Source organism: Danio rerio, chromosome 15 (genome assembly GCF_052040795.2).
Source record: "Danio rerio strain M-AB ecotype USA chromosome 15, GRCz13ab, whole genome shotgun sequence".
NCBI lineage: Eukaryota > Metazoa > Chordata > Actinopteri > Cypriniformes > Danionidae > Danio > Danio rerio.
Window position 1 is genome coordinate 44,918,436 of NC_141035.1, and position 23,065 is coordinate 44,941,500.

At 33.7% G+C, this 23,065-nt stretch overlaps 2 protein-coding genes across 3 annotated transcripts in view; one reads left to right on the top strand and one right to left on the bottom strand.

Moving 5' to 3' along the window:
• The window catches only part of sgpp2 (sphingosine-1-phosphate phosphatase 2), a 146,312-nt gene that overhangs the window by 38,518 nt on the left and 84,729 nt on the right, over positions 1–23,065 (top strand). Inside the window, exon 2 of one of the 2 annotated variants that reach the window (XM_087282287.1) lies at positions 3,958–4,022. The exons of the other annotated variant lie outside the window; for it this stretch is intronic. The gene's annotated coding sequence lies outside the window, so the exon portion shown is untranslated. The remainder of the gene's footprint in view (positions 1–3,957; positions 4,023–23,065) is intronic. 2 annotated transcript variants of the gene reach the window in all.
• Positions 9,803–23,065, bottom strand: part of pax3b (paired box 3b) — a 43,559-nt gene continuing 30,296 nt past the window's right edge. Inside the window, exons 7-9 of the mRNA NM_001328397.1 lie at positions 20,990–21,177; positions 13,259–13,478; positions 9,803–9,855 (exon numbers count right to left, since the gene is read on the bottom strand). Of these exons, the coding sequence (NP_001315326.1) occupies positions 9,821–9,855; positions 13,259–13,478; positions 20,990–21,177 (443 nt within the window). The 3' untranslated portion in view covers positions 9,803–9,820. The remainder of the gene's footprint in view (positions 9,856–13,258; positions 13,479–20,989; positions 21,178–23,065) is intronic.

Consider the following 23,065-nt stretch of genomic DNA (forward strand, 5'->3'; position numbering starts at 1 on the left):
GGATGTAAAACAGTGATAACAGGTTTGATAAAAAACAGAATTAGCATTATTTTAAGACTGAATATGATTATATTAATATTAACTTGTGATAAATCTTGTTGGATTGTAGTTGAAATTGTCCTCCAATAGGGGGCGGCATTGTAATAGAGATACAACTGAACTGAATAAGAATGCATGGCAGATCTCAAGTACATAAAAAGTACATACATGGGTGACACTGTAGTTTGACTACCAGTTCTCACTATTTACTTGTGGCTAATTACTTGCCTGTTATTAAGCCTTATATGTTTACTTGTAAAGTCTACATGTTTTGCCTTATTTTACCCAATCAACTCCAACTACTATAACTTAAGTATTAATAAGCTGCAATCTAGGATGTTATTATGCTAAAAATCATAGTTACTGGTTTTTAGTAGTAAGACTTGTACATTAAATAAAGTATGAGCCATAAATGCACAGATAATGAGTGGAAAACCTGATATATATTTAAATTAGTGTATATGTACAGTATACAGTTTGTTTTGCGTTAAATACTCCAGTGCAGCTTAGCTTTAAATCAATTTTTGTTTTTATGGAGAAGAAACTAGTGCTTACTGGTCATATGTTTGAAACATTAACTACTTTATATTCACTTGTTTAACTGTGAAATGAATTTCCTCACAACATGACTCTTGCACATGTGATAGTTGTGTGTGTGTGTGAATGTGTCATATGACTTAAAAAAGGTTTCATCAAACTGTTTCTGAAGGAAAAAAGAAGCACTGTATACGTGTTACATATTTTTATTTATTCATTTATTCATTTGCTTGTCAGCTTAGTCCCTTTATAATAATTCGGGGTCGCCACAGCGGAGTGAACCGCCAACTTATCCAGCAAGTTTGTACGCAGAGGATGCCCTTCCAGCCACAACCCATCTCTGGGAAATATTTGTATTTATTTACTGTATTAATTTATTATTCTTTATTATTATTATTATTACTATTGACCCTGAAGCACAAAACCCTATTGCACAGGCATATTTTTGGCAATCAAAATGATTGATTTTTGTTTTATGCCAGAAATCATTTGAATATTGGGTAAAGCTCATGCACTGAAATCCATTTGATTTGCTAAATATTTATTGATACAAACAATTTATATGGGCTGATTTTAAACAAATGAAGTTGAACATTACCAAATTTAATTTGTTTCTTTAAATTCAGTCCATTTAAATTGTTTGCGACTACTTACCTTTAAAAATGTAGTAAATCCAACTAATGATTTTTTTTCAGTGTGTTTCATGAAGATGTTTTGTAAATTTCCTACTATAAATAGACAAAAATCTTAATTGTTTATTAGTAATATGCATTGCTGACAGCTTATTTTGTTCGACTTTAAAGTCAATTTTCTCGGAATTTATATTTTGTGAATGACTTTTAGATATTCTAAATATGTATTATCTCAACCAATAATTGTAAAAAAAAAAAAAAAAATGAGGCTTCCACACACTTCATTCATGTTGTCCCAACACAAATCAATTATCTTAATAGTTTTTTTTTTTAGAAATTTAAGTTGATTGCACATAAAACAATTATGTTGTCCCAAAAATTCCAAGAATTGTGTTGTTTTAGCTAATTTAAAATAAGTAGTGTGAATAAGCAGCACTCAAAATGAGTTATGGAGTGTATATTATAAATTGTATATGTCTAAATTTCCAAAAAATGCCACTTATGGCAGCTATTGTGCTCCATGTTCACATTTCACACACTGTAAAAAAGCTGGGATCCACACAATACCTTTATGTTGTCTCGACACAAATCAGTTAGGTTAACTTAATAATTTTTACAAATTTAAGTTGATTGAACATAAAACATTGGGCGCACGGTGGCTTAGTGGTTAGCATTATTGCCTCACAGCAAGAAGGTCGCTGGTTTGAATTGAATGACCCGGCTGGGTCAGTTGGAATTTCTGTGTGGAGTTTGCATGTTCTCACTGTGTTGGCATGGGTTTCCTAAAGGTGCTCCGGTTTCCCCTACAGTCCAAATACATGCACTATTGGTAAAATGAATCAACTAAATTGTCCATAGTGTATGAGTGTGTAAATGAGTGTGTGTCTGTGTTTCCCAGTGCTGGAAGGTGCATCCGCTGTATAAAACATATGCTGGAATAGTTGGTGGTTCATTCCACTGTGGCCACCTCTGAAATAGAGACTTAAGGCTGATTTATACTTCTGCGTTAATTGTATGCTCTGGCGCAGCCTTCGCGCGGTCGCATAGCCCTCGCCATGGCTGACGCGCACCTCTTAAAAAACAAGCTTTGTGATTGGTTGGCTTTGATTGCTGTGACCAGTGTGGGTGGGACAGAGAGCCACACAAACCTGTTGGAGCGAGTTTTTACAAATGCCGAGTTTAAGGAGCATCAGGTGGAAACTGTTGTTTTGTGTTTACCTTAAGATTAATGTTGTTGCACGTCTGCTGGTTCCCACCTCTGAATGAGCGAGCAAAGAAACTCAACACAGAGGAATATAAAGGCTGTCTGCCTGCTATATAAAGACAAACACTGCTAGTGTTTCGGAAGTGTTATTGCAGATCAACACAAATAGCACGCAGAAGTATAAATGCTCGACTACACGTAAGTCAGGTGCCGTGGGTCACGCCGATCACTCTAAGTATAAATCAGCCTTAACCAGTTAAACTCTGCCGACTCGGTACCGTGACGTCATCGACTTGCGCTTTAAAATTTAAAGGGCTAGCATTGCACCAGACCCCTGTAAGTGGTTTCATTTGAAATTGTAGAATCTATATTTATGCGCATATGCATCACTTTGGTTTTTATTCTACTGTACACAAGTTATTTACACTTAAATACACAGTATTTTGGATACCCGAGCTGAATATTGAACATTGGTTCATTTTCATATTTTTCATATGGTTCATATATGACACTTGTACAAGTTATAGCTCAAATGAAAGCTCTTGCCGGTGCTCATACAGATCTAGCATTCCTTTTACGGAATTATATTCACATATCAAACAGTTGCTGAATAAATCGTGGTGTTTCCATGGCGCAGAAGTGAAAACAATACATTTATGATCAATAAGCAGCCCCAGATAGCACCGACAGCGGTCATCTCTTACCTTATGCTGTGCACTTCAGGGTCATTTCTTCTCTGTTTTTAGGGTGATGTGCATAAGTAATCTTTTTATATGTCTGACATGGTCCAAACACAGTGAATTAAGTTTGATCAAACAAAAGAATAGTGAAATATGAAAACAATGATCGATCCCTGTGGCTTGTACAGCACCTCTCATCAGTTTGAATACAATAACTTTTGCATAGATTATGGTAGAGACATTTTTCTTTTTTATATGATTACAGACATGTGCAGGAACCACCTAAATTAATTACAGCACGCTAGACCACACAGAACCTAAAAGGTACACTTTCAAATTTGAGTTTATAAAAAAAAAGAAGAAGCTTTTTTTAGGTGTTTATCATGAAACAGACAGCATATACAGTTATTTTAAACACTTTCAATAGTGTTTTATGAAAATTCAAAGGGTTTTCTTCAAAATGATACCACATTTTTGCATTTACACCTCTGCATGTGGATTTGGGTATAGGCAAATCCAGGCGGAAATCCCAAAATAGCAGCAGAGTTTAATTAAGCTGAAGGAAAAGGAATGAATGAACATAAAATATTTAAGTTGTTCCACAAAACTTAAGAATGATGTTGTTTCGGCTCATTTTAAATAAGTAGATTGAACAAGCAGCAAAAGTCTTTTTTTGTGTGTGTGCTCATTTTTATAAAAACAAAATGTCTAAAAGCACCGACTCAAAGCGTTTCTCTTTGACGACAGCGTAATCGAGTCAAGACACACATGAAAAACAGATCAGACTGTAGTTTTATTTTCATCCGTGTCTGTCTGTGATGAACATCTGCCAGACCTGTGAACTTTGTCCATTTGACCCCCTCAGATGATGGAGCAGGGTGAAGGAAAGGACTCTGTTTGAAGGCTGGCGTTTTACAGGGAAGACTGACGGTAAGATGAAGCTTCAGAAAGAGACAGGCAGGAGTTTGATGTAAAATAGCATCTGTGTGTGTCTGTCCATGTTATTGAGTTGTTTGGAGGAGGATTTCAGGGTTAAGCGCTTGATCAGATGAGGAATAACGGAGAGGTGAATCACACTGGAAAGTGTGAACTCTTTAGCTGTGACCACAGATTCAGTTCTATTCATGTTGATTTCTATAGCGCTTTTACAATGTAGATTATGTCAAAGCAGCTTAACATAGAAGTTCTAGTAAATTGAAACCGTGTCAGTCTAGTTTTCAGAGCTGATGATCAGTTCGGTTCAGTGTGGTTTAAATTTCACTGCTGAAAGTCTGAAATACTAAGGAGCAAATAAATCGATTGATTTTTGTATCCGAGAGATGTATGGTATATTGTTTGTGTAAAAGTGAAGTACATTAAAGTAGACATTTGCATTGAATGTGCTTTCTATATAAAATATCTTTAGTAAGTCTAATTCAATGTGGGCCATGTTAAAACAAGCCTGATCTTATGAGGAAACTTAAGTATTTTACGTTTTGTCAGTTTAGTGGGTAATTCGTACGACAATGTAAGATTTAAAAAAGGAGGCGTGGCACCTAACCGCAACCGTCATTGGGTGATGAGCAAATCGTACTAAATTGTACAAATTAGATCATACAAATTCATACGAATTAGCCACTAAATCAAAAAGTTACGAATTGCCGTGAGATTGTGTTGGTTAAAACCCATATTAACCTCATGAGTCAATCTTGGAATTTACATCATCTTGCAAATTCTCCCAAATTTCTCAAAACTTAAAAATCGAAAGCACGCATACACACATGAACAGGGTTTATTGAACATTTTAATTAGTCAAAACATCTGTAGGATACAAATACAAGACTCGCATACACATACAAAATAAATAAATACAAAAGACATTCAGAGTTTTTAAGAAAAACTTCCTTGCAGACGTGTATTTTTGAGAGCTTTTGGTAAGATTACATAGTTTTTGAAGAGTATTTTGAGGACGGGCAGATTTATATTGCAATCTTAATATCAGATAATATCAAATCTGAAAAAAGCAAATGTAATTAAATGTAAAAATTTAAAACGTGCACCTTTTTTAATACCCCAAATAGCGGTTTAGAGCTAAAGAAAAATGAGAGACCACTTGAAATTCTCTGTTTCTTGTGATTAACGCAATATTGATTTCTTAATCAGTGGTATACTGTATGTTGCAAAAATGAAAATAAACATGTTTGAGTGGCATCTTTTTATATTATGCAATGAAACAAGTTCTCCGAATGACATTTTTATTTTAAATTTGGAAGAAATGTCATCAATAGTTTACAAAATAAAACAAAAATCATATTTTGATCAACATTTAATTTAAGAAAAAAAACACATAACCATAATTGAACCTATAGTCTTCAATGCGGAAGTGCACTCCTTTATGCGATTGTTTTAGAACTTCTGATTCAATTTCCTATGGAAGAAATGACTAGGAGTAATAAACGGCGGAAAACAATCAAACTACTTCCTCTACAAACAAGTGTGTTCATGACTAGACATAAAAAGGAGAATATAATATAATAAGAAAACATCAGTTTGCAGCATCAAGCAGCAGAACGAGCTGTTTTTATGTCTAAAAATGAAAGGAAGTGATTGAGACTGGAAGTCTCGAGCCAAAAAAGATTCAGATGTCTGCACCTGCTCGTACACAAAGAATAAGGTCAATATATTTTCAACTTTTAATTTGTTTTTTTATAGCTGTATGTTGTTGGAATTACTTCTGAAAGTGAAATTAACAGATTTTGTAGGTAAATAAGTTCCTAAATATTGTAGAATTTTCTATAAAAATGAAAGCCATCATTTATATGTCGAGGAATGTATGAGAAAAAAATAATTTTAACTATAAAAATGCACTAAAATAGCCGATAATTAACAGGTTCTATATTTCATGATAATTTTTTTTCTGTTTATTTATGGTTGTGAATTAGATTATGGGACATTTGTATCTACTCTGTCCACTTTTGATGTTAAAAATTCAACTGTGCAATTTAAAGTGATTTTCATTGACATTTTAGTAGTTTAAAATCATATAATGTATAAGAAATAATATATAAAGAATTAAGTCTGTAAAATAACAGAAAAATATGCTCCGGTTTATTACCAGGTTTTTGTATCAAAATTTACAACACTGACCCAGATAATACAGTATAGCACTTCAAGCAAGGGCTGCACAATATATCAATTCAGCATCGATATCTCGATGTGCACATTCGCAATAGTCAGATCGCAGGATCTGCAATGTCAAATTAGGATTATTGTTGAGCAGGACTTAAAAACACACCCGGTTGTGGAGTAATTGCAAAGTTTAACCATAAAGTTACCAAACTAATTTATAATTAAGGCCTGTAACTGTGCACGCATTTCAAGCCAGTTTCAAGAGTTCACACTTAAATATGCTTGAAGCTACAGTAATAGCAGGTTTGGCATGAGTCCAGATCAGGTAGGTCTTGAGAGCTCCCCCTGGTAAAGAGAGGAAAAGGAGGAGATGGGGTGGAAGGGGGGATTCTTCCAAACGAAGATAAGGTAGTAGGGCGAAATCAGTCTATTTATTGTAAACTTAACGAATCTGATTGGATTATTGCTGATTACGGGTCACGATCTTATCATATCACATGCTCCTCTCGAAAATAGTTTGTAACTTCACTTAAAGTTTAGTAACTTCTTTGCAATGAAGATTATAGTGTTATTTATTTTACATTGAATTATTTAATTTGTGTGGCTGAATACGGTTAGACTCTCAGAATAACCATAAAGCATTTATTTAATTTTTATCATTGCTTGTGATTTGCTTTGTTAGGTTTTATGCAGATGCGCTCCTCTTCAAAATCATCCAATTTTCTTCCACATTTATCCAAAATTATTCATTTTTTCCAAATACAGATATTCTTTTCATGTTTATTTTATACTTAATATTGCAAAATACGCAGAGAAAAATAAATATTTTTAGTTTTTTCCAATATGGTGCAGCCCAACTTAAAACTATAAGAAAAAGTCAATAAAAAATCACATTTTCAAACTTTTCAACATCAAAAGTTGTTGGAGGATAAGCTCAAAGTCTCACAATGCAAATTAAAAGCATAAAAAATTAACAAAAAAAAATGAATTAGAAAATACAGAAAATTTATGTATTTTTTTATAGTGTGTCTTCTTTTAAAAAATGTGTATGCATCACAGTGTTTTAATCTGGCATCATAGGAACAGTTGCAATTACAAAGATCTGCAAATGCGAATATAGTATGACTGTGGCCATGCATTTCTATTTCTCATATTGCACTTAAACATGTTTCTCAGTGAAATGTCTCCTTTTCTTGTTTTGATTCAGCTTGTCTTGTTGTGTTTTCTGGGATTGTGGGTAATTCTGCTAGAAGGGCTTTTGAAGAAGAGTTCAAGGGAATGTTTTAGATAAAAAAAGCTCTTTTGATCTTTCAGGCTGTGCCATCCAGTGGCATAAATGCTTCGTTTTTCTTGCAGAGTCAAAGAGTTTTGTAGATCTTCGTCTTTTTCAACACCGGCTCACTGGAAATACATCTTTCAACCTACATTTTTGTAAAATTGCAAAAATATATTGCATTTTCTAGGTAAATGAACACTAGGGGCACCATTACGCTAATAACTTTATGTTCTTTTGCTCATTAATGATATTTACAGTGAAATGTTATCGATAAATAATGGTTATTTATTTTTCTTGCAGCTAAATAGCACAAAACAGAGCTGGGCGGTATGACGGTATCGTAAAATAATAGTTTATTATGTGAAATGTAAATAAGTGGGCGTGGCCATTGGCCAACTCACATGGTGTATGCGAGAGGCTGAGGCCCCTTTACACTAATGCGTTTTGTTTTAAAACGCATAAGTTTTGCTACGGTTACGCCATCTGTCCACACTACGCCGGAGTTTTCGAGCGCCGAAAACGGAGCGTTTCGAAAACGCTGGAGAGGCCGTTTTTATTCTAAAGTGCTGCTGCTCCGTCTCAGTGTGGATGGGGGAAAACAGAGACATCTGAAAACAGAGGCGGGGCTGCTGTCATTCGCCTATGTGATTGGGGCTTTTCCTCAATATTAAGGAGCCTAACATTACACACAGCTCAGTCCTGCATCCTCTTCTTGTAAGTTAAGACCTCGACAGTTTGATCAAGACTGCAGTCTCCCCCTCCTCAGTTTGATATGGAAAACAGAATACCGAGGACACGGGTAAATCTTAAAAGGGAACAGTGTACATAATAACTTCATTCCTATCACCCTGGCTACGTTGTTTCACTTTCTCAACAATAAAATGAAAACATAATTTAAGGAACTGCCTATTTTCATTTTGATATTAGCAACTTAACAGACAGCAGAAATGTTGAGGCGTCGTGCTGCATATATGAGCGTCATCTTCACTGTGTGGATATTTATAGCAAAACGGAGCCTATAACAACTGCCTCCTTTCATTTTCAGTGAAAATACAAAACATACCCTCTCTATTGCTGAATATCAGTTTTAACAATCGATAATGACCATTATAAAAGTATAACATACAATAAGTTTATATATTATAGGAAATAAAGGCAAGCGATCAGTCAATATGAGGAATGTAGGCTACGTGGTTACATTAATCATCAAGTTATCTTTGCGCTCAGCCAAAACACGTTACCGAAGTAATCGATTCCAATGACCAAAGTCGGGGAATATGTCATTAGATATGGACAACAAGAATAATTTCTATATCTCGTTTAATAAATATGGTGAGATTAGATCCAACGGGAGATGCTTGAGCAGTCTGACGAGCAGAGCTCTCATCTGGGTAGATTGGCTGCAGCGCTTGCCTGAGAGTGTGTGTGTGGTCACGTGATTTGCGTTTTCAGCGTTTTGGTGTGGACGGAGAGCTGTTCAGAAACACTGGGTAAAACGCTAGTGTGGACACGGATCGTTTTCATTCTAAAACGTCATTTTAAAACTAAAACGCACTAGTGTAAACAGGGCCTGAGAAAGATTGCTTTATATTTTCAACTAGAAGTGATCACTTAGTTTTTAATATTATACAATAATTGTATTAGTTCATATTTTGTATTTTCGAAAGGAAAAACTGTTTCATATATGCGATAAGTGTTTATATTTGTATATTTATATTATACACATTTATATTTTGTTATATATACACATATTTATATTTAATATTACATAAAAAATGTTTATAATAATACTAACGTCTGTCCACATAAAATTGTTGAATTTGTTGCTAATCTAAAGTCATATTTTGTCTACTATATTTATAAGGTTAAAAATAAAATACAAACTATATGCATATGTCCTTTTCCTAAATATTCAAGCTTATTTATTATATAAATAAGCCATTTTGTACATACTCTGGAATAGCTAACTTTACAAAAAAAACTATATCGTGAAATATATTGTTACTGTGAAATAAACTATTACATATCGTAAAATAAAATGTTTTTCATACCGCCCAGCCCTACAACTAAACAACAGTGTTGATGGTGTGAAACATTTATCAAAACACACCTCAAGTAATGTATTTCAGATTTACAAAATTGTAGCTAGTACCCTCTAGTGGATTTGTCGTCTAAAACGTGCATCAAAACGTATGCGGAGCAACGTATTTTACATTTCGCAACAATGTAAGCTGAAGTACACATTTCCAAAGAGCCTGAGTTGCTTTATTTCGTCTTCTGTAGAAAAGTGAAGCTCCAACTTTGAAAATGCAGGATTTTGTGACTGTTCATCTGCTCGATACACTCAGGCAATTTCAGGTCTCAGATAATGAAAGGAATCTGTAAGTAAAGTAAAAGAGTACAATGATTAATTATTTACCATTGATGGTTGTTCTGCTTGATTCTGATAAGCTGAGCATCCTAAAGTGTGTTGTTACTTGCAGCTAAATGCACAACTAAAAGAGTTCCAGCAGGTTTTGAATGCATTAGCAGTGCCATATCACTACACTGAATGATTTCACAGCTACGACAGTCAGAAAATCAGATCAAAACACAACACGCTTTGGATATGATGTGTAAGAAACTAGTGCTACACACAGGAGCATTATTTTAGGACAAAAACCTGACAAATCAATTGCATCCACACTCTTCAGTTTCGGCCCAGAATTTTCATCTCAGTGCATCCCTATTTATAAGCAGAATAAGCTTCACATTATTTCTTGTAACTCATCAGTCCACCATCAATTACTCACAACATAATATGCATCTTAATCAATATTTAGTAATGTTTAACTCCGCTGATCTTTGCATGAGTTCCTCCAGCCGCTGATCTCCAAAAGCGAGCATGTGCGGTTGATTTGGCGCAGTAATCAGACAAGCGAAGGCTGATCCTCAGACTCATTAAAGAGCTGCAGTGTTTGTGCATTGGCCGTTTCATCAGAGAGTAACTGTACAGGCCATGATGTGAGCCGCTGGATCATGAGCAGCTGCTTCTCATCCTGATTCTGCCACAGGAGATTAGCATCCAACCGTGACATTGACACACGCAAACCCGCTCCAGATATTACAGTATCAGAGCTCTGCGAATCACTCGCAACTAAACGTCAGCCTCTGATGTGTGCGTTAGTATCTGCTGAGGTCATAAACTGCAGGGTTTGTGAGCGGCGGTCAATTTTTGGGGTGGCGTTGCATAAATTGTCATTATTCGTAAAGTCACCAGTCACGGTTTTAAAAGTGACAGCGATTACTGTGGCATAGTTTTTGGCTGATAGATTCAATTGAAAAACAGATGATATTTGTTTAGCTTGTTAACTATTGGAAAAAAACGTTAGTGTACCTCCATTGGACTAAGACTATGAAACTTAATAGCATGGTTAGCTCTTGAAAGGTTCACATATGTAATAAGAAATAAATATATTTATCTGGGCAATGATATCCGAGAGGTGATATCACTCCATATTAGGGGTCGGACAAAATATCGATATGTCATTTTATCGTGATATTTCCAAATGAAATACATTATCGATACTCTGGCATCATATATATATATATATATATATATATATATATATATATATATATATATATATAGGCATTAACGTGCTGCATTGATGCAAGACTCGGGCAATAAAAAAAAGAAATTGCCGTTAATCTGTTCTCAAAGTTGGGTTGGGAGCTGGGTCTATTTTAGGCAAGCTATGGTGAATTTTACCTTGATATTTTAGCTCGAATGTATAACTGGCCGAATTGCACTTCAAAATTCATGTTTAACTGAATAAACAGTTAGCAAACACAAGGACCTCTTATTGAACATCATTTATTTTCTTCACCCATTATCATAGTAGAACAGTTTCTCAAGCAGTTTGTGATGCATTTTGGAGACAGGAGATGAGCCCCTGGTCCAATGCGCCACCTAGCTTGAGAAACCCGTTCTCAAAGAATTACTTTTAGTCATTATTTGGGTTGCAGATACATTCTGAATGCCTTCGGCAGAATTTAAATGAGCTATTTTAATGTAGATTAATTCCAAGATTACAGTGAGATTAATCTAGATAAAAAAATTAATCTATGCCCACCTATAATGCCAGAGGCTAATTATATGTATGTGTGTGTGTGTGTGTGTGTGTGTGTGTGTGTGTGTGTGTGTGTGTGTGTGTGTGTGTGTGTGTGTGTGTATATATGTATGTATGTATGTATGTGTATATATATATATATATATATATATATATATATATATATATATATATATATGTATATGTATATATATATGTATATGTATGTATATATATATAAGCTAATTTAAGCTAATTTCTTTTTCAATAGTCTACAGAACAAACCATCGTTATACAATAACTTGTCTAATTACCCTAACCTGCCTAGTTAACCTAATTAACCTAGTTAAGCTTTTAAATGTCACTTTAAACTGTATAGAAGCATCTTGAAAAAGATCTAGTAAAAATATTATTTACTGTCATCATGGCAAAGATAAAAGAAATCAGTTATTAGAAAGAAGTTATTAAAACTATTATGTTTAGAAGTGTATTGAAAAAAATCTTCTCTCTGTTAAACAGAAATTAGGGGAAAAAAATAAACAGGGCCTAATAATTCAGGGGGGCTAATAATTCTGACTTCAACTGTATGTATGTATGTATATATATATATATACTATATATATATGTACTAAGAAACGTAATAGCATGGTTAGCTCTTGAAAGACTCACATATGTAATAAGAAATAAACCATTACATTTTTTTTTATATCTGGAAGATGATGTCCAGAATGTGATATTATTACTTGATATTATTACACTTTATATTAGCGGTGGGACAAAATATTAATATGCCAAATTGCTGCTATATATACAGCTGTGATACATCATTAATACTCTATTGCCAAGTATCAATATTTTTTTAACAAAATATTTGTATGCCGATTTATAAAATATATAAAACAAAATTTTCAAGCTTTATTATTAATCTATATATTCAATAAATCTAGCTGTGTAAAAATTTGCATGGGTGTTATAAATATTCATGTTTATAAATTTGTAGTATGTATGCACAAAATTTAAAAGATGGTCAAACAGCCATAGCCAAGGAAAATAATTTTTTTATATATATTTGCATTTAAATAAACATATAATTTAAATTTAGTATATTATACAAATATAAACACAAACACATGCACACACACACATACACACACTTGTGTTTTAAGAGTTGTCAGTGAGCAAGGATGCTTTCTGAACTACTTGTTGCTCATATTGCTGTCATATTATTTGAACATTTATTTAATTATTTGGTCTTTATTTCATTTATGTTTATTGATGATTGGGATAGTTCATCCAAAAATAAAAAATTCTGTCATTATCTAATCTACTTGTTCTGAATCTTCAGCTACTGAACACAAAAAAAATTTAATATTTTGAAAATATCTTGCGATATAATTTGAAAATATGTTGCAAACCAGTCGCCAGTGACATTGGCAGTATTATTTTTCTTAAGTTAATAGCTACTGGTTTGCAACATTCTTCAAAACATTCACTTTTTTATTCAACTGCAAAAAAAAATGTAGTAACAAAAATAAAACAAGGCAATATTTTAGTTTTTGGGTGAACCGACTTTTTCAAAACTGAACGCATACACTACAGCAATAAGAGCTTGTGGACCTCATAAACACAAACTAGTAGTTTATGAAGCAGCTGAGGAGGATGAAGTATGCTGTCAGTAGTAATGACCTTACTTTGACCATACTGGCTGTACTGGTAGTGTCCGCTGTGCTCCAGGCTGTAGAAAGAGGCTGAGCTGTAGGACTGCGGATTGGACAGGTTAGAGAGCGCAGGTAAACTGGACAGAGACTCCATTCGCTGAGAACAAGAGCTGCTGACTGAGCTGCCCGAATCCAGAGAAAACTCAGCTTGAGTAGGATGAGATGCTCCTGATGGAGTTATCAGTCCCATCACCTACACAGAAAACACCACAGTTATCATATTACTGTTTTTTGATATACCAGGATCACAATCTGCTGGTTGTGGAGAAAACATTCTTTAGATGCTGCATTTACCTTTAGCTTGTGTTGTTTAACAAATCGTACATATCATTTCAGCGTCGATATCACAGTGTGATCATTCACAATAGTCACATCACATGTATATGTAATGTTGAGCCTGTGTTATAATTGATCATGTTGCAAGTGTTTTCTGAGGCCTGTTACTGTGTGAGGGTTTTAAAAGCATTCTGGCATGAGAAAATGTACCGTTTGTACCTTTGAAAAGTTTAATTTTATTAGTTTTATTGAATTGCTTTTAAATTGAAGACTATTATCATTATTTTACTGTATCATTTTATTTTATTATTACAGTATTATTTTACATTTGATTAATCAATTACCTGAATCCATTTCGACTCTTCGGAAAACAATAAAACACTGTTTATTTAGTTTTAGTATTTAGTCATCTATGCCTGTGAATTGTTTATTATATCTTATGCTCTTCCCTTCAGAATCATCCTAATCTAAAATTAAAAATTTCAAACTGTTTTTCAACTCATCTAAAGAAATTGTATTCATATTGCAATATATATATATATATATATATATATATATATATATATATATATATATATATATATATATATATATATATACATATATATATATATATATATATATATATATATATATATATATATATATATATATATATATATATATATATATATTGCAATATGAATACAATTTCTTTAAATTATATATATAATTGTATTAATATTGCAATATATATATATGTATATATATATATATATATATATATATATATATATATATATATATATATATATATATATGTATATGTATATATATATATATATATATATATATATATATATATATATATCTCACAGAATAAAAATATATCATAGTTGGTTCATTGATTCATTTCCTTAGTTTTGATTGGTTGAGCCACATTCAAAGCTGTTGTAAATTACTGTATATATACCTGCAGCTGTTGCTTGGCAACCATTCCGCCTTCAATACTCTGAATACTCTAAAAAGTTTTAAAAGTTGATAAATCTATTATGAGCAAATTAAGGTCCTTAAAAGGTATAAAAAGCGTAATCACATTTTTACGAGGTCTTAAATTTTGTTTAAGCTTTGTCCAAAGTGTTTGACTCCAAAAAAGGAATAAATATTTAGATTTTTTCCTCTTAATATTAACAACGGCAGGCTCGATCCACGCGATCGGTTTGGGCCGGGGTGCATCCGGCCAAGCTCCTTCGTCCAGGTGATGAGATGTAATTTACGACAAATGTGGGTAACTGATGTGACGCTCTTCGCATGTAGCGAAACCATAGACCCAAACAGACGGCAAAATGAGAAATGTAAGTTTGCGTACTCCTGGTTGGAGAAAGACGAGTTTAAATAGTGGCTGAAGCCTCTCGCTGAAAACAGCTGTGTAATTTATTCTTTTAAGCTTTGTTTCTTCTGAGCTTATCTGAGTTCTGTTGCACGGTTGTACTCCATTGATTTATTTAACTACATTGTTTATTAACTACTGTTTATTAAGTGAAAGGTTTGATACTGATTAGAACTTGAAGTGGCGATGAGGTCTTAAAATATTCTGAGATGGTTTTAAAAGGGTATTGAAATTACCCTTTGGCTTCCTGAAAATACCCTGATACTGAGCTATAGAAACGGTTTAATTTGCTTTGTTTTATTTTGTCAAATTATGCTACCTATATAGAATTAATGTTTTATAAAAGCAATAAGGGGCAGCACAGTCTCTCAGTGGTTAGCACTGTCCCCTCACAGCAAAAAAAGCCGCTGGTTCAAGTCCCGGCTGGGTCAGTTGGCATGTTCTCCTCGTGTTCGCGTGGGTTTTCTCCGGGTGTACCCCCACAGTCCACAGACATGCAGTTTGTGAATTAGGTAAACAAAATTGGCTGTAGTGTATGAGTGTTTGTAAATGAATGTGTATGGGTGTTTTCCAGTACTGGGTTGCGGCTGGAATGTTGCATTTGTTTTACACAGCGGTTGCTTCTTAAATGAATGAATAAAAGCAATAAGGCCCCTGAAGACATGGTTAAAATGAATTAAAACAGTTAATGTGTTTCTTAGCTGTTATAAATTCACTGTAACCCATGACTTCTTGTGGATTATTGCTTTTAATATTGAATTATTGTGTTCAGAATTATTAATTATCATGTTTAGAACATAGATAATATTACTTTTATTTTATTTCAGCATAGTTTTTCCTGTACATTTTTGTCAGTGGAAGATTTATGAATTTTTATTTCATTTTTTGGGATGTATTTTTTTTATATATTTAAGCATCTCTAGCTTATTTCTTAGTTTTCATAGTGTTTTTATACACCTCCATCATGTGTTTTATACACCAAGACATAATCTCTTAGGTTACAGAAAGGGATTTTTTAGAAAAACTTTGTGTTGTGCCTTTAAAACACACACACATTTTTTTTTGTTTAAAACACACACACATACAATGCATGGAGATGCATATCTGTTTAAATCTCGCTGACCTGCAATTGATCAGGCTAAAAATAATTGAATTTTGGGATTGTTTAATCTGATTCTAGGTCTAGAACAAAGCCTGAGGGCAGTGCTGTGTGTGTATGCATGTCTGTGTGTGCGCGCGAGCATTAAGGTGTGTGTATTCATTACTATTATAACCCAGAAAACACTGTGCCGCGTTTCAGGAATGTTGCATGTTCGCTCTGGGGAATAAAAGTTCCTGAAGCATAATTGAATCTACCAGCAGAATTATGGCCAAAATAAACACATACTCCAGTTGCCGCACCAAATAAGCACCTTTACATAGAAAGAGAGAGGAGAAAGCATGTCTCCCAGGCTACAGGATCCTGTTACATCAGTGGATACAGGCAAACACAGACACATGGTCACGCACATGGTCTCGCTTAAACCCTTTTCCCACAGCCGAGCACAGAGAGATGGGTTTACCAAGCTCTTTCTGCAGATGTTTTAGTAGATTTAAAGAGGTTCTTAATTATGAGTTTAACTTTTTTATTTAACTTTAGTTTATGTGTAACTTTATCATTTGAAGCTTAAAAGTTTAGTGTAAAAAAAAATATTTTCTTTTCTATATTTCATTTAAAGTCACATTATGTATGATTTTTTTAAATTAAAATATCCACAAAAAAAGGTAAAATATGCAGGGATTAAATTATAAAATTACATTTTATTTAGTTTAATTTAGTTTAAAATAATAATAAAGTAATGTTATCAATGTCCTCAAAATAAAAAAAGGAAAGTAATTATGAATACAATAATGAATGTTAAGATCACCAGCAGTGTTGATCTTGTATACTGCTGGAGAACACTTACATTCAACTGCACTACAAATGCCATCATGTACTTCACTCACACACCAGTTCCTGATTCCCCCTGATTACACACAAAGGGAAGGACTGCTTTGGTGCCCTCAATACTCCCAGTCTTAATGCTCACTGGTTTCAGGGCTTAAGCTCCCAAGATGGCTTTCTTCCCCCGACTGGCAGTCACGAGATGCTCCAGAATTCCCCAAATGGTGGGCGCTGAATCCCCGGAAAAATAATTAGGCCGCTCCATATACTAAAAAATGAATACCGCTGGATCCAAAAAAGGTCTGCTTTTCTGTTTGTGTGTAATCAAGGGAAATCAGGAATTGGTGTGTGAGTGAAGTGCATGAAGGGGTTTATAGTGCAGTTGAATGTGAGTGTTCTCCAGCAGTCTATTTTTTTATTAAAATATCCAAAAAACACTACTGGGTAAAATATGCAGGAATTAAATTATTAGATTTAATTTAACTACATTTAATTTATTTAAAAAAAATAAAGAAATATTATCTAATGCCCACAGGTTTCAGGGCTTGTGCACCCAAGATGGCTTTCTGTCCTGCTTCTGTTCTGATTCCTGCTCCTGAGCTTCTTAAATCACCATAAGCTGAGCTGCATGTCCACAATCACTGCCCGAATCCCCTGAATGTCAGACGTCAGATCCTCCCAAATCATTAATTAATTCATTTTCTTTTCGGCTTAGTCCCTCTATTAATCAGGGGTCGCCAGAGCAGAATGAATCACCAACTTATTCAGCATATGTTTTACACAGCGGATGCCCTTCCAGCTGCAACCCATCACTGGGAAACACTCATACACTCTCATTCACAGACAGTTCAACTTACTCAATTCACCTATAGCGCATGTCTTTGGTCTTTTGGGGGAAACCCAGATTAAACTCATGTGAACACAGGGAGAACATGCAAACTCCACACAGAAATGCCAACTGAAGTGAGGCTCAAACCAGCGACCTTGTTGTGAGGCGACAGTGCCACCCACTGTGCCGCCACCCCCCCCCCCCCCTTAAAATAATTAGGCTGCTCCATAAACTAAAAAAATTAATACTGCTGGATCCATAAATGGTCTACTGTTCTGTTTGTGTGTAATCAGGAGGAATCAGGAACTGCTGTGTGAGTGTAGTACATGATGGGATTTGTAGTGCAGTTGAATGTGAGCATTCTCCAGCACTGCAAGAACAATACTGCTGGTGATCATAATATGAATGAGTGAAATTATTTTCTTTTAAAGAATTTGATACTAAAGACAAAACATGTACGATTTTTTGGTCAAAATATCCAAAAGCCACTAGACTAAAATGTGCAAAAAATAAATAAAATAAAATAAAACGGGGTATAATAATATAATAAATAAACTAATACAAATGAAAAAAGGAAAGTAATTCTTAATACAAAATTGAGTTAATTCATTTAAATATATTCTTTTACAGAAGTTGATTTTACAGACACAATAAGTCTGATTTATTGTTGTCAAAACTTTTAATAAAAAAACTCTACTGGGTAAAATATGCAGGAATAAAATAAAATATTATCAGTGTCCTCAAAATGGAAAAAAAAGTAATTATGAAAACAAGAAATATTATTTGTATAATATTTAAATTAAATTTTAATTAAAATATTCAAAAATTACAACATTCACTCATTTATTCATTTTCCTTCGGCTTAGTCGCTTATTTATCAGGGGTTGCCACAGCAGAACGAAACACAGACTAGTTGTACGCAGCGGATGCCCTTCCAGCCACAACGTAGTATTGAGAAACCACTTCAACAATGTTATATATTTTACAGACTTGCATGCTTTCATTATCTCGAAGATTTCGAAGAATTAACTTATGCAGAGAAATGAAAATGTATTTCTCTCGGAACTATTCAATTGAATTCACTTTTATTTCTCTAGCGCTTTTATAATGTGGATTGTGTCAAAGCAGCTTCACATTAGGATCATAGTAAATTAAAACAGTATAGTTCATTTTTCAGAGTTTAAGTTCAGTTCAGTTTTGCTCAGTTCATTGTGGTTTAATAATCACTACTGAGAGTCCAAACACTGAAGGGCAATCCATTGATGCGCAGCTCTACAGATCCCGAACCATGCAAGCTAGTGGCGACAGCAGCGAGGAAAAAACGTCTCTAATTGTGAAGACTGTGCACATATTAAAACATCCATCTCAATTTTACACTATAGGAAGCTTTAAATTTAACACCATTTTTCACTTTTTCCACTGTGGATGATGACTGACAGGGTGTGATACTGTACTACAGTCACTCCACACTACATCCACATCCATCAGTCCAGTAATTCACAGCCGTCTGTCAGTGTTTTTGACAAACTCCCCCTGTTGAGGCTTCGCTGAGCTCCTTTTCCAGATGAGAAACATGTGGAGGTCAGTCCTCTTATAGTGTTGCTGTGTGTTCTGGGCTTTTGCTTTTGCATGGTCCGATGAAAAAACGAAAGATAACCGAGTGAAAAATGGCCTGTGGATGACCTGAGATGGTGGAATTTATCTGCTTAATGCGTTGTCTTGAAGTGTGTAATAGTTTCAGCAGAAGCCAGAAGAGTCCATTAAACTGACACTCAACTTTAGCTGAACAGGTGGGATCAAAACTTCAGCGAGAGTCACTTTCAACTGCATATTTAAAACATTTACACTCTGAAATTCATGTGTGTGGGTGTATGTGTGTCTGATAAGCATATGTCAGCTATTAAATCATAAATGAATGAAAAATAGCAATAAAAAAATGTCTTTAAATTTTTTTTAAATAAAATAAATTATTTTAATAATTCTTTTAAAATAAATTAAAGTAATACATAAATTAAATTAATCAATTAGATAAAATAAAAAATAGTCTTTAAATAAAATATTTACCAATAATATTAAATATGGTTGTGGAGAAAGTCTTATTTGACTTATTTCAGCTAGAATAAAAGCAGTTTTAATTTTTTTTTAAAAATATTTTAAGGTCAATATTATTAGCCCCTTTAAGCTATATATATTTTTTGATAGTCTACAGAAAAAATCATCGTTGCCTAATTACCCTAACCTGCCTATCTAACCCAATTAACCTATTTAAGCCTTTAAATGGCCTTAAAAACATGTAAACATTTGCTCCATTATGGTAAAACTGTCCAATGACTCCGTGTTCTGAACTATGGCTTCTGGTCAATCATAATCCCAATTCAGCAAGTCCTGTGATGTGACTATTACTGATGCACACATTACGGTATACAGTATATATATATATAATATATATATAATTAATAATGTTTATACTTTGAACCATAATGAAAGTCTATAGTGTTTCATGAAACGTGAACCTAAAAATGTTGCTATTTAAAGGACACATGCAATATTTAGTTATTTTAGACTTAGATTTAAAATATCATAATATAGATTTTATTATATTTAATTTTAAATTCAATTTAACTATTATTTTATTTTAACTGTGTTTTTTATGATTTTGACATTTTGACTTATAAATCTATGATAAGTGTGTTGCTTAATACAAAGTGTGGCACAAGTTAAGCGAAAAGTTTTTAAATGAATATTATTTGTATAGAAATCAGCATCAGGCGAATAATGCAATAATATTAGTCAGTTTAATGTACAGACTTGATCATTGCTTAAAGCAAAGTCCCTTTAATTTAAATTTAAGTTCATTCGGCAGCCATCTTTGAAATGCCTCTGGGGCAGTATGCTCAGGAATTCTGTCTGAATGGGGAAACATTAAATTCGCTAAAATTTGGTTGCTAAGCTTACGATTAAATTTCATATTAGGAATCGCCAATAAAATTAAACAACATTTGTCTCTTTAGTTTCATTTCTAAACGTTCGTATCACACAAAATCTGCATATAGACTCACGCCTGGTTCGAGTCCGTCACCCAGAGAATCCTCAGTCAATAGCAATTACTGATTGGCTCCAGTACTAGAGGGTGGGGCTATACTATATGAGTGACAGATCTTGTGTATTCTAGTCTTTGCTTAAAGTCATGGCCCTCTAACAAATAAACACTTGTGACCTCCTTATAAGTAATGCTATAGAAAATAATCTAGCAATATACCAAACATAACACTTTAAATAATTGATTTATTAAAGGGCATTAGTTACCTGAGATGACAGTCCATTGTTGATAGCGTTGTTATTGTGAGTGTTATGAGGCCCAAAGGCATCTGAGTATCCTGTGTAACCATGGCGACTGGAAAGGCAGTAGGAAGCCCCGCCCTCTGGCCCTGCCCCTCCGGAGCTCTGATGGCTGGAGTGCGGCAGCGGCTGAGGTCTGTGAACTGTTCCTGAATCTGAAAACAAACACAGTCGATTACATTAGTGGCACCAACTTCTTAAGCTCACTAATTTTTGATGTATTTATTTTCATTTATTTCACATAGGAAGTTTCAGAAAGTTCTGAAACGTGGAGAGGTGAAGGAGGTGAATCACAAATTTACAAGTATCTGGACATTAAGCAAAAAGACAAAGGAACTTAAATGCTTAAATGAGAGAATTACGCATTGCGAATAATTACATTTATATTTAAAAAGAGAAGTAAAATAAATCTCTGATGTCCCAAGAGTATGTATGTGTTTAAAATACCACACACGATTCAGCTCAAAATACAACACAAGTAATGTTTTACAACTCTTAGAAACTGACCCTTTAAGGCTTTGATCCTACTTGTGTAATTTTGGGGACTGTTGCTTTAAATACAAATGAGATTGTGCAATTTTCAAAAAAGGGTGGAGCTGTAAATGCCTATGTCAACATAGTGGCAGATTCAAAAACAAGACCTATGCTAATGAGGTTGAGATGGCCACTAGTGGGCGGGGCTTTCCGCCTCTAATGACACGTACAAAGGGAGAATCTCAATCAAAGTGTTTCTGCAGACTGTTTTAATCAAGTGTGATTAAAAAATACAATTAATACATTTTTACCAATAAAAGCTGGATATATTCACAGATGTTACCAGACAACTTGGTTTAATCCCTTTATAAAAGTTATTAGGTCCCTTTTAAACTGTGAAATAATTATATTTACAACAGGTAACCATTCTATGCATTAGTGTCATTAAAAATGTTAAACATAATTAATATCTACAATAGCTACAGACATTATCGTATTAATTTTAGATTTACAAAACTTTATTAGTTAGTATATTAGCTTAAAAATGAAATAAAAGTCATGACTTTCAATTTTAGGCATTAAGAAATAAATTAGAATCACCTAAAATTAATTGATGCTTTCAAAAAGTATGAATTTTATGAATGAAACTGTATTTAAATGTCTGATGTTTACAGTTGAATTATTAGCACCCCTGTATATTTTATTCCCCAATTTCTGTTTAACGTAGAGATGTTTTCAACACGTTTCTAAACATAATAGTTTTAATAACTCATTTCTAATAACTGATTTATTTTATCTTTGAAAAGATGACAGTACATAATATTTGATTGATATACATAGATGTTTTTCATGATACTAGTATTCTGCTTAAAGAGACATTTTGGGCCCTATCATACACCCGGCGCAAGGTGCGAAACAATTGTTGTTTGCTAGTTTCAGCTTGACGCAAGTGTCGTTTTGACGTGTTGCACCACGCTGTTTAAATAGCAAATGCATTCGCGCTCATATGTGCCCCCTTAGGTGTTCTAGTCTAAAAAGGAGGTGTGTTAAGGCACATTGCTGGCGCGTTGCTATTTTGAGGATCTAAAATAGACCGCTCAATAGACCAGCTAAGAGGAGGTCTAAAGTCCAGCGCAGAGTGCGTTAGTTGTGCGCCACCCTTAAACATTGCTTAATACACACAGGGTGTACAGCAATACGCAAATAACTTTACAAATAAAAAAGAATTAAAGGGTTAAAATATTACAAAAATTATTATTTTCTACAAAAATATAAAAACCAACGCCTCTATGCCTTCTTCATCTCGGGGACTTTTCCAGTTAATTCATGACCATTTGCTTTTGTATAATGTTATTATTAGCAGTATTTTTTATTATCTGCATATTTATATTTATTTTATTCAAAACAAGCTTAGATTTGTTCACCTGTCAGGTTTTAGACCATATGGGGCACAGCATGTGCATTTGGAAATAACTTTTTTAAGCACATTTCGTTATTATTGTTCATTTATTCGTTTGCTGGAAATTAGAACTGAATTTAGAAATAGTTTAGAAACAAATCTTTGTGTTT